This window comes from Saccostrea cucullata, unplaced genomic scaffold (genome assembly GCF_032062105.1).
Source record: "Saccostrea cucullata isolate Sc308-1 unplaced genomic scaffold, CSIRO_AGI_Scuc_v1 ctg794, whole genome shotgun sequence".
NCBI classification, from domain to species: domain Eukaryota; kingdom Metazoa; phylum Mollusca; class Bivalvia; order Ostreida; family Ostreidae; genus Saccostrea; species Saccostrea cuccullata.
Window position 1 is genome coordinate 305,027 of NW_026929297.1, and position 12,745 is coordinate 317,771.

Here is a 12,745-nt window from a genome sequence, read left to right on the forward strand (position 1 = left end):
ATTTTGAAGAATTTCTTCCTTAGAAAGGGAAGTATTAGTATAAGTAGGATTACCATTTGTAGAATTAAGTCCCAGTTCTTCTAAAATGCAATTTATATAATATGAGCCTTACAAACGAAGACAATGTTGTTACCTGCTTTGTCGGCAGGAACCAGCACGTACTGATCGTGTAATCTATCTAATTCTTTATTCACTTCTGGTTTATTGAACACAGAAGAATAGATGGTTTTCAAATTGCCACTCAATCTTTTAATACGTGATTTTAACATGGATCTTGAAATTGCAGTAAATGAAAGTTAATACCAAATTGGTAACTTGTAAATGCACTGCCAACTTGGCGTAAAACACCATGCATACAATTAATCAACCGTGAAAAGTGTTCAGGAAAATAGTTTACCTAATAAATGAAAACACTCTTCAATGAGACAGATCAAATTCGCAGGTATAGTTTTTTTCTCCTTATTTTTTCATAACTTAAGAAATTCATGAAAATATATACAAATGTAAGTATAATTATTGCATGATCCCTGTGATTCTGTAGCTGAAACCCCGTCCTAAAGAAGAAACGGAATCAGGGCCTTTCTTTCTTTTGGATAATCCTCAAATTTCTCCTGATAAAATCTACAAAATAAATGCAATTGAATAAAACAAGCGATCATTGATGTGATAATGATGAAATTGGTACATTGCTTTTATTGCTGAATTAAAAAGTTATAAGTGAGCTCAATGCCATAAAAAATTAAACTTCTATAGTCTTTTTCAAATAGAGTGCATATATACTCGGTAAATTACCTGTGATGATGGACAGCCCTAGGGCCGATATAACACAGAGTGAATACAGCAAATGCCAAAGAGGGGAGATTAAAACACGCCACAGAAAAACCGATCCACTCCACTATTTCTCCCAGGAAGTTAGCACAAGAGACGTTCTCGAATAGAAATCCAAGGGATAAAAATAAAAGTAAAAACCAGAGACGTACTAGAGTACAAATCCTAGGGATAAAAATAAAAGATAGCAACATAGGCGCGTGTTCGATTGGAAATTCTAGGGATGAAAAAATGACATAGAAGCGTGCTCGAATAGAAATGCTAGGGATAAAAATAAAAGTTAACAACCTAGAAGTGTGCTCAATTAGAAATCCTACCGAGAAAATCAAATAAAGTTAGCAACCCTAATTCAAAGAGAAGAAAACTCACATACAATTCTCTTTGCATTTTCCCCTGATTTCTGAATACTATATACATGTATATGTATATGTACCACAGAACGGGAAAAATATGTCTGAATACCTCTTGGAGTTTGATACAGTACCGACCAGACCCAACCTGACACCAAAGCAGTCCCAGAAAGCAGTCCCCGGGACTGCTTTGGGACTGCTGCGGGACTGCTCTGGGACCGCTGTGGGACTGCTCTGGGACCGCTATGGGACTGCTCTGGGACTGCTATGAAAAGCAGTCCCAGCAGTCCCAGCTGCCCATGGGACTGCTTTCTGGGACTGCTTTGTTCACTCATGTGTGAAAAAGGTTCTGAGTGACATGGTAGCTCCGCCCCTTGTGTATTCTGAATTTGCAGGCTCCCTGTTGTTTTGTTTACTTGCAGCAGTGAGGAATTTAAACTGTTAAATAAGCAAGGATTTCTTACATTCTTTTAATAAGTAGAGATTATTATAGTTAATTAATATTTTCAGGGACTGTATACTTACACAAATTAATGGTAGTTTAGATTAGTTAAAAAAAAGTTGATAAATAAGGAATAATTATAATTCATGAGAAAATTTTTATCCCTAAAAATAAACTACAAGTTTGTGAGAAAAAAAAATAGCTACATCTGGGCTTTTTAAAAATTATTTAATGTTAAATTATGTCCTCAAAATTTGCATTGGTACTATTAAAATATCATTTCAGTTATAGATATAAGATTTTTTTAATCAAAAATGCTACACATTTTATAGGGACCACGCGTAAAAAAGAGTATTTCATGTAACCCTCAAATAAAACCCAACAATTTATTAAATGACCATGAAATAAAATTATGCTACCATTCTTCCGTAACATAAACTATGTGAATAATCATTGGGGAATTAATGAATTACCGGTAGCTTTTAATTTATAAATAAGTTATTTAAAGAATATAATTTTTTTTTAATTGAAAATACCGGGAATTGAGATTTATTTCTTTTTTGTGCTAGTGTTTACTTGGCCGATTAATGTTTATAAGATGGTATCAACACCCACTGTTTCAATCGCCTTGGGGCAGAAAAATCGATACATGTTATTTGGATATTTGTATCAGTGTTACACATCATTGAACCTGCTGGTAAACAATTACCCTAATTTTCAGTTTATTTAATGCTAAAAAAAATATGATAAATGAAATGTGTATAAATTTCTTTCGGGATTAATTAATTTTGAACATAATCTGAAGCTTCCATTCTGGTGATTCACAGATCTGATGTACCCTAGCTCTAACATTTACAAAAAATAAACTTAAACCTGAGTTTTATAGAACTAGGCATTAGCGATAATTAAATTGACATGTCAGTAAAAAAATCATGGCTGAAAAATAAAACTTGGCAAAATTAACAAAGAACTTTTTTTAAAAGCCCCGATACTTAAGAAAACTCTAATGTTTAGAGTATCCCGAAAGTCTAAATTGGCCATTAATGATAAGATCTATTTAAAGCTTCTTCTGGTGGAAAATAATTAATTCACAATTAATTTTCTGAATAAAAAATAAATATGGGAACCAGTATCAATCACAGAAGAATTATTAATATAACATTATTAATATAAGAATTGTGATTGAATATTCATATTCAGTGTAATTTATATATGTACATGTAAGTGTGAAAGCCTTCTTCCTCCAATAAATATAATTATTTCAATTTTTATGCGCGTACATGTTCTGTTCATAAATGACCTTCGCCTACATACATGTAGGATTCCTGGTATACTACCCAGAATCAATTTCTACTGCCTTTTATAGTTCCATTGTTTATTGGAAATCTCATTTCTGAGTTAGCTCCGCCCATTAAATTAATAAATCCTGCCCACTAGGACTGCTTTCTGGGACTGCTGGGACTGCTCTCTGGGACCGCTGGGACTGCTGGGACCGCTCTGGGACTGCTCTGGGACCCTTGTGGGACTGCTTTAGCAGTCCCAGAAAGCAGTCCCCGGGACTGCTCTGGGACTGCTTTGTGTCAGGTTGGGTCTGGTCGGTACTGTACGCGCCTTCTTTCTCGTTCCGTAATGACGTCAGCAAACTGTCAGATCGGATGTTCATGTACATTCCCGTACAAAATAACATAATACCTAAAAAAAGAAAATAAAAAGGAACAAAATAATTCAAAACTTTTTCTGTGTACAGATTTTTTCGCATGAAAACTTTTGAAATTGGAAACTACTTCGCTTCCCTCTAGTGTGTCATATGACTTTATAAGCTCAAACAAACACTAAGTTGCGGATAATTCTTTCCATTTTGGTTTTACATTTCGAGACAGTCGCCCACGTGGAACAGCTTGTGATTAGAGCGTCTTTTCTAGAGTCAAGAGTTGATCCGAACGTCGCCGGTTCAGATCTAACTGTGGGAGAGCAGTCTTTCAGAAGAGATCGTATAAACCGAGATTCCATGCCGCAGTAGGTGTTGCCACAAAAAGATTCCCCAATAACCAAAGTACCAAGTTTAGGATAAAATTTGCAGCTCTCTAACGACAAGTTCATGAAGCGGTGACGTCTCCGGGCATTTGAGTGAGAATTTCTCGAGAGGGACGTTTTAAACATACAGAGAAACAAACAAACAGACCAAGACAGAATCTTGCCTTCTGAAACCAGTGGTGGATCTGAGTATTCGATAGGAGTATCCCGTACGTCTGTAGATCACCGTTTACTGAACAGAAGAAAACGGCGGCCATAAAAGGAAATAAAGAAATGGGTTTACCTCCCCTTATCCTCAGCGGAAAAATGAAAGTCCTGAAATCAGGATAAGTTATTTTATCAAACTATTCAACGATTATGCACGAAGCTCAGGTTTTCCGAGATATGAAAATAACCTTAGACACTATAAAAATATATTTAAGCCCCCAGGACATGTACACGTTTTAAAAAATATGAAAATACGACAACCCCATCCCCCACCCCCTGGGAAAAAAACCTTATCCCAGGGGGTGGGGGATGGGGTTGTCGTTTTTTCATATTTTCATATTTTCTGGTAAAGAATAGTTATTTGTACATGTGTTAAAAAATTCCCCAACTTTGATAAGGTTTTCTGGTATTGAAAAGTTGTTTGCGAGTTTTTTTTTTATTCTTGAGTCGGATTTTTAATTTGTTTTATTGTCCCGCTCTCTTTTTTGTTTTTTGGAAAAATAAAGAAATAAAATAATGAAAAAAATAAAACCCTGAAAACTCTTTGGTGTTTGCTTGATCTATGTATATATGTATGTTGTAGTGACGTGCATTGCAATTGCATTACAAATTGTAAATTTTAAATTGCCTCCTGCTGTGACGATGCAGAAATTATTTTAACAATTGACTTTAATGTAGACTTATTCAAAGAACCCCCACAAAGTTGGACATATGCTTTAGAGGAGTTTGGTTTTTCACAATTAATTACAGTACCAAACAGAGTAATTAAAACCTCAAGTACCCTAATAGATCACTTTAGATAACATGTGTGAAGTAAATATACCTTTTATAGCCATCTCTGATCACTACCTAATATGTGCCACTAGAAAAACAAAATGCATGCCGCACAAAAGGAAAACACATAGAAATTCAGTATAGAGACTTCAAAAAGTTTGATGAAAATAAATTCCTCCAAGACTTAAAACATGTAGAATTTAACAATCTCCTCCATATGCATGACCCTTATGAAATACTAACTGAATTCTATGAATTATTTAATAGCATACTTGACCAGCATGCACAGGTTAAAACAAAAAGAGTAAAGAGTGAAATTCGTCCTAAATGGATGACACAAGAAATAAACAATGCTAGACATTTACGGGACTTTTACCACAAAGAAGGAGACATGGAGAACTATAGAATTTATCGAAACAAAGTTAGCATTCTTATAAACAAATCAAAATCTTTTTACTATAAAACAGCGATTGAACAGAGTTGAAATTCCAAAGAAATGTGGAACTATCTTAATCAATTAACATGTAATCATAAGAAAACAACTCCATCTCATGTGTCTTCTAATGGGGAAATTGTTGACAATTAACTAATATATTATGTAATTTTCTTAGGTCTAAGCTTGATGAGGAAACCGTGTTTAGTATTCATCAAATTGAGGAAAGTGATGTTTTTAACATGTTAATTCTCAAATGTCAATAAATCAGCCGGCATTGACTTTATTGGGCCGCGTCTTCTGAAAGTCACATCTAAATATATATGTAAACCTATAACTCATCTTATTAAGGCTAGCATAGTAAGTGGTATTTTCCCGACAAATTTAAAACAAGCCAAAGTAACACCTACTTTTAAGAAAGGCGACAAAGCTGACCCGAATAATTATCGTCCTATTTCTATTCTACCAACTATATCTAAATTGATAGAAAAACATGTAGCTAAGCTAATACAAAATTTCACTAATGAATTTGATCTACTTACACAATCCCAGTCGGGGTTAGGGGAACTCCATTTCTGTCAAACTTTACTAACAAAACTAACAGAAAGTTGGCCTACTGCAAGGGATCGTGGTGAACTGATCGGTATTACATTTATAGATTTTAGTAACGCATTTGATTTATTGAATCATGATATTCTTTTAGAGAAATTAACCCATTACAAATTTGACCAAACAGCTATAAAGTGGTTTAAATCATATCTTTACGATAGGACCCAGTGTGTTAAATTTGGATCATGTGTCTCCAATATTCTACCCGTCACAGCAGGAGTGCCACGAAAGTCAATTTTGGGCCCACTTTCATTTTTATTGTACATAAATGACCTTCCATTACATGTAAACAATTCAAATATTGATATGTTTGCTGATGATGTAACTCTGTATTCTAATAATAAAAATGCAAGATGTTTAGAAAATACACTAAATTCAGATCTTTGTGAGATTGAGAAATGGTTTGCTCAAAATCAAATGGTTTTAAATGTAGATAAAACAAAATGTATGTTAATGGGAACACAGCAAAATTAGATAATCCAAATTTACAACTTTATGCCTCAGACAAAACAATTGAAATGGTTGAAACTGAAAAAAAATGTTCGTGTACATATTGATGATAAGTTACAGTATGCAAATCATATTGATTCGGTTTGTAAAACGATAAATTATAAGTTATTTACTCTTCGAAGGATTAAGAAATATCTCCCTTTACATACCAGAAAACGATATTACAATGCTTATATTTTACCATCTATTAACTATTTTTTGACTATCTGAGGTAATGCCCCCAAGCAGGACATGGACAGACTATTTAAATTACAGAAAAGGGGAGCAAGGATTATATTCTTGACGCAAGTGCAGATTCTTCTTCTAAGCCACTGTTTGAGAAACTTGGATGGTTAACAGTTTATGAGCTAGTTGATCTATACAAATACATATTATTATACAAAATTTTCAGTGGAACGAGGGGTGATAAAAAAGTTCGGAAACTAATTGCATAACTTTAATACAAGAAACAACATTTGGTTTTAATGTTGATTATGTTTTAAATATATCCTCCCCGATTTTAATGCACATCAACCACCGTTCTGTGCATGTGCAAATCACGTGATATTGGCGGTCACCTGACCACCTCCGTAGCATTTTGTCACAAAAGTTAAAAGATTTTTTCCGAGTTTTATATTTCTTTCCATGTGAGTTAATTTTTATGATAAGTTTATTTAGAAATGGTCATATCTCGGCAACAGAATGGGTGGATAATAACATCCTTTCGAAAAATAAGCATGGCGACCATTAAAACACAAATCTTCTGTCTCAGGAGAGATCTTTATTAAAGGTGGATAGAGAATGGGTGCATCCTTTTTATCATATCTAATATGTTTAAAATCTAAAATAAACAATATCTTAGGTTTTTAATACTTATATCATTGTTCAAATATTCAATTATTTTTCAAAGTGCTAATTGGAGGTCTTTGATAGCAAATTGCTTAATTAAAGATACATATCTTTTCAATAAAGTAATTGACGCGGTTAATATAAGTAATACTCTCAATCACAAAAGGGTCCAGTCTTGTATTCCAGCATATTTCAAGTTAAAGACTACACCTTGTATTTCCTACAAATATACATCGACTATTGCTTCCAAACTTGTCAATTACAAAAACACTTTACATGACCTGGATATCAACTATCAGAAAAATAATCCCCCTTCGTGTTCATTTTCTTCTTTGCCCTATAACTATAGTCCTGCTGGACACGTTATTACAGGTGACGTAAATATAGTTCGTAATGAGGACCTTAGATCACTTATTTTAAAAGGTCCTAAATATAGGGAACCCCGATCCTTTAACAGGCGTCGGAATTTGATAAATATTATGGATTCTGTTGAAAATTACGCCAGACGATGGGCCAGATATGAAAAAGAAGACATTGACACCTTGTCAGAATGGATTAAATATATCAGATCCATGTTAAAGTCACGTATTAATAGATTGAGGGGCAAAATGAAAACCATCTATCCTTCTGTGTTCAATAAACCAGAAGTGAAAGAAGAATTAGATATATTACACGATCAATACCTACTGGTTCCTGCCGACAAAGCAGGTAACAACATTGTCTTCGTTTGTTAGGCTCATTATATAAATTGCATTCTAGAATAACTAGGATATAATTCTACAAGTGGTAATCCTACTTATACTCATACTTCTCTGTCTAAGGAAGAAATTCATCAAAGTCACATGTCAGTTTTGAATACTTTTAATATTCCACAGAGCCAAAATGAATTGGAACTATCATATATGTAGTTGATTCCGAAACTTCATAAGAATCCTTACAAACAAAGATTCATTGCAGATTCCAGTAAATGTTCAACCAAGCCTCCTTCGTTACTTCTCACTAAAATATTGACAGTAGAGAAGGAAAAACTTCAAGAGTACTGTACAACTATATATTCAAGGTGTGGTGTTAATCAGATGTGGATACTTAAAAATTCTAGAGAACTTTTGAACAATTTGAAATCACAAGACTTTACAAAAATCAACAGCTTAAAAACTTACGACTTTTCAACTTTATACACAACAATTCCCCACAACAAATTAAAATCCAGGCTTTTTGATATCATTGACAGCTGCTTCTTCAACAAAAATGGAACTCGTAAATTTACTTACCTCGTCATTGGTCATTTGAAAAATTGTTTTGTTAAAACAGATTCTGATTGCACACATACATGTAAGTACTTTGAAGTTTACATCAAGAAGATGCTTGAGTTTCTGATTGACAATATCTATGTGGTTTTTGGAGACCAGGTATTCCAACAATCTATTGGAATTCCCATGGGTACAAATTGCGCTCCGTTATTAGCAGACTTATTTTTATATTCATATGAAGCAGAGTTTATCCAAAATCTTATGCGTGAAAAGAAGAAAACACTTGCTGTGGCCTTCAACTCGACATTTAGATATATCGTGGACGTATTGTCAATTAATAATGATAATTTCCATTCCTACGTTGACACGATATATCCTGCTGAGCTTGAGATAAAAGATACAACAGAGTCCGACACTTCTGCTTCATACTTGGATATTTTACTTGAAAAAGACACTAATGGTAATCTAACAACTAAGCTATATGATAAACGTGATGACTTTAACTTTTCTATCGTCAACTTCCCTTACTTATGCAGCAATATACCTTCATCACCTGCATACGGAGTATATATATTTCAGTTGATTCGATACGCAAGAGTATGCTCTACGTATGAACAATTTCTTCAACGAGGTAGATTATTGACAAGCAATTTGATAAAACAAGAATATCAGCAGTCTCGTTTAAAGTCATCATTTCGTAAATTCTATGGTTGATACAATGACCTTGTCAGCAAATACAATTTATTATTGAGTCCAATGCTGACTGACGTTTTTCATGCCAATTGTTAGTCCATTATTTATACACTGAATTGAAGACGGGTTTTTTTCCGTTATTTCCTGATCATGACAACGAGCACACGGCGAGTGTGACCGGTCGGCAGGGGATGCTCACTCCTCCATGGCACCTGATCCCACCTCTGATGTTTCGGAGTTCCGTTTTGCTCTGCTCTTGTTTTGTATATTTTTTAATGGACGTTGCGATTGAATACTGTTCGTTATATCCATATCCTTCTTTCACTGGGCAAGATGACAAGTATCATTTTTAACCTTCAGCCTTCCTTCACTAAAACGAATCATCCAATCATTAATTGAATTTATAGGAACTCATTTATCTCAATAAACTGTGTACAAATTATTATATGATACTGTAGAGGGATTTCTAAGATATTACAATAAATTATACAGTCGTTTGTTGAACGAGTTCGACTGAGACAATCATTTTTCGTCACAAATGACCTAAATAGTGACGTCATTTTCACATTGTGACGTCACAAACAAGGAGAGAAACCGTATTCAGCCTATGCTTTTTATAGACCTTGTGTATGGCTATGTGTGTACCGAATTTCATTTTAATCTGAATTGTGGTTTTGTACATATAGAGATATAGGAAAAAATCAGGAACACGAAACAATGAGATATTTTACTAAATAAGCAATTTTCAGACAAATCATTGATTACATTATTACTTTTGGACTACATTGATATTGTTTTCAATAAAGTATCAAATATTCCTTACATTCGATGTACCGCCTATTAGAACAATTCGGCCTGGTTTTTTGGCGGACTGCCTCTTAAAAAGAAAACCTTAATAGAGAGGTGACCTTTGGATAGAGGTTCATATTTGTAAAGGAATTTATATACAAAAATGCCAGTTTATTTGTGTTTTTATTTTATGTATTTAACTAGAAATATACAAGGAAATAAGGTATTGGACATTAGTGATCTCACTTTTATTTTTTTTTTTATTCCGCATGAATTTTATGGATGAATTCAAACAAAAAATTCAATGAATCCAAGAAAATTAACTAGATGCTGTCATGAGACAGTAATACCCGCACTATGGTGTTTGCCTCTAAATATACACTCATTCATATTGGATTTTCCAAGGAAGAAGTCAAAATAATTCTATAATTATCACCGTACATGTATTCGTCAAATTGAACATAAAATTTTCAGATGACCATATCAACTCTGAGCCTCACATATGTATTTTAAAATACTTAATTCATAATCAGTCTGAAATAACAGAATTTAATTAATGATTGAAGTAAATTACTTAATTAGATTCAAATAAATAATTTTCCCATAATTTGGAACTTTTTAAATTTACTTTCTCAACGACATAAAATATTATTTTAGTACAAAGCGTTTTTGATGAATTTATCAAAATGTGCAAACTGATTTTAGTATTTGGTCGGGAAAAAAACCCATTGAAAATACAACCCGATTAATTTGTCAATGCCCCCCCCCCACACACTTTCTCTCTCTCACTCACTTTTTTTTTAAAAAACATAGTTTAGTTTATTATGATAGTTTGAAATTTGTTCTTGTACTAAACAGTTTTATTTTTTACATTCACATTGGGTTTGCGTCACCCATTATCATATTTATAGATATCACCTCTCGGCACACCTTGGCCAATTCATACTGGCAACGGAATCAGCAAAGGTTTGTCGAATGAGATTATTTAGCACATGTATGCTGACGATGCAGTGTGGTCAGTTAAAATCATTTGTGTTTTAATTGGATTATATGGATTATATTTCATCAATTCGTTGTCACGACCTATGACATTCGGTAAGTACAAGATTTAGTATAGATTGCATAAAAATAAATAAATGCAAATGGTTAGGTTGAAGTTCAAAAAGGGTCAACATGGTCAAAGATCATCGCATGCCACAGTCGACAAATTTCACATTGTCAAGTTATCTCCCGTTGCGGACATTCAGTATATAACAGACGCAGATCCAGAATTTTTTTTTCAGAAAGGGAGGGGGGGGGTGTCACACCTCAGTCAAAAAAATCAGCCCAAGATTTCCTGAGATGGAAATAAAAAATAATAATAAAAACAATGATGGTGGAGTCCCTGTTTTCTAAGGGGGAGGATGTCCAAAGTCATTTTTATTCTCTACAGTACATATATAGTCTTATTTAAATAACTGCTTATTCCAGGGGGGGGAGGTCTGATCTCCCTAGCCACTGACTCCCTGTACCTGAAATGACAATTGATCTTCTGACTCCATAATAGTAGAAAATTTTTTCATTTGACTATTTATACATATTTTGTTTCCTATGTTGTTATGGGTCAGAATAACCCTAAATGCCAGCAAAGATCAATCACACAGTTTAAACTTAACAATAATTTATTTACAGTAATATACAAATCATTAAGTACAAACTTAGCAAAAATCTAAAAATACATACATCAGAGTGTCCGTTGCTGCACACAATGTCCCAGTGAAATTATATCCCAGTTGTATCTCAATGGTGCTTATGCGACAAAAGTATCTTATATGCATCGAATTGACAGGGTATTTATACAGTAATATAAATCGAGAATATTCTAGAAATTGTTAAAACATGATATTACTGGAACAATCTGGACATACACAAAATTCAGGAATGTTCTAGAAACAATGACCGAACATATTGACCACTCTGGAATGTTCAAGAAACATAATGTTACTAATTATATACATAATGAAACAGTACACATCTCACAACACCTCCCCCCTTAAAAAGTTTGAATGTCAATGAAAACTTATATTATTAAAATAAAAGTTATGTACATTAATACAAAATTTAATATGTTTACGATACTCTTGACAAGGCGTCTGCAATAACATTGTCTTTGCCTTTGATATGCTTAATTGTTATGTTGTATTCTTGTAACAACAAACTCCATCTAGTCAGTCTTTGATTCTTATTTGACAATTTATGCAAAAATGTCAGGGGGTTGTGATCCGTATATACAAGAATTGGATGCAAAGTAACATTCAGATAAACATCAAAATGTTGTAAGGCTAACAACAAAGCAAGGCATTCCTTTTCAATGGTGGAATACTTTTGTTGACATTTTGTAAGTTTCTTTGAAAAATAAGAAACAACTCTATCTACCTTATCACTATGTTCTTGAAACAAAGCTGCCCCGATTCCAACATCACTAGCGTCAACAGTAAGCTTAAATTGCTTAGAAAAATCTGGAGTTGACAGAACTGGGTTGCTCATAAGGACAGATTTGATTTTTTGAAATGATTTTTCACAGTCCTTTGTCCATTCAAAGTTAACCCTCTTCTGCAAAAGATTTGTAAGTGGACTTACAACTGAGGAAAAATTTGGACAAAATTTTCTGTAAAACCCAGCCATGCCCAAAAACCTCATTAACTCTTTCTTGTTTGTAGGAATCGGGAACTTTGCAATAGCTTCCACTTTAGCCATAATTGGTGTAACATAACCTTGACCTACTTTATGACCTAAATACTCTACATAAGCATGACAAAATTCGCTCTTCTCAAGATTCACAGTTAAGTTTCCTTTAGCTAAAATGTCAAATAAAGCACGCATGATTCGAAGATGTTCGTCCCATGTGTCACTGTATATGATGACATCATCAATGTACGCCTCGCATCCCTCAAGGTCTTGAAGAAGGGAGTGAATCATCCTTTGGAATGTAGCTGGTGCGTTTTTCATGCCAAAAGGC

General features: G+C 33.7%; 1 protein-coding gene across 1 annotated transcript; it reads right to left on the reverse strand.

The window, feature by feature from the left end:
* Window positions 1-521: 521 nt before the first annotated feature.
* On the reverse strand, window positions 522-4,191 carry LOC134280374 (3-oxo-5-alpha-steroid 4-dehydrogenase 2-like). Its single transcript, XM_062762781.1, has 5 exons — window positions 4,117-4,191; window positions 3,803-3,998; window positions 3,220-3,312; window positions 793-952; window positions 522-621 (listed from the first exon to the last, which is right to left on the reverse strand). The coding sequence occupies exons 1-5, from the start codon at window positions 4,189-4,191 to the stop codon at window positions 555-557; spliced, it is 591 nt and encodes a 196-aa protein (XP_062618765.1). The 3' UTR covers window positions 522-554.
* Window positions 4,192-12,745: the final 8,554 nt, after the last annotated feature.

What these genes read in the sequence shown, in the direction of transcription:
- LOC134280374 (XM_062762781.1), bottom strand. Translation starts at nt 4,191, where the DNA reads ATGAAAAAACGACAACCCCATCCCCCACCCCCTGGGATAAGGTTTTTT. An exon ending in GAAAGAAGGCGCGTACAGTA is followed by an intron (nt 953 to 3,219) that starts CCGACCAGACCC and finishes TACTTTTATTTT; the next exon opens with TATCCCTTGGATTTCTATTC. An exon ending in AGGGCTGTCCATCATCACAG is followed by an intron (nt 622 to 792) that starts GTAATTTACCGA and finishes TTTATTTTGTAG; the next exon opens with ATTTTATCAGGAGAAATTTG.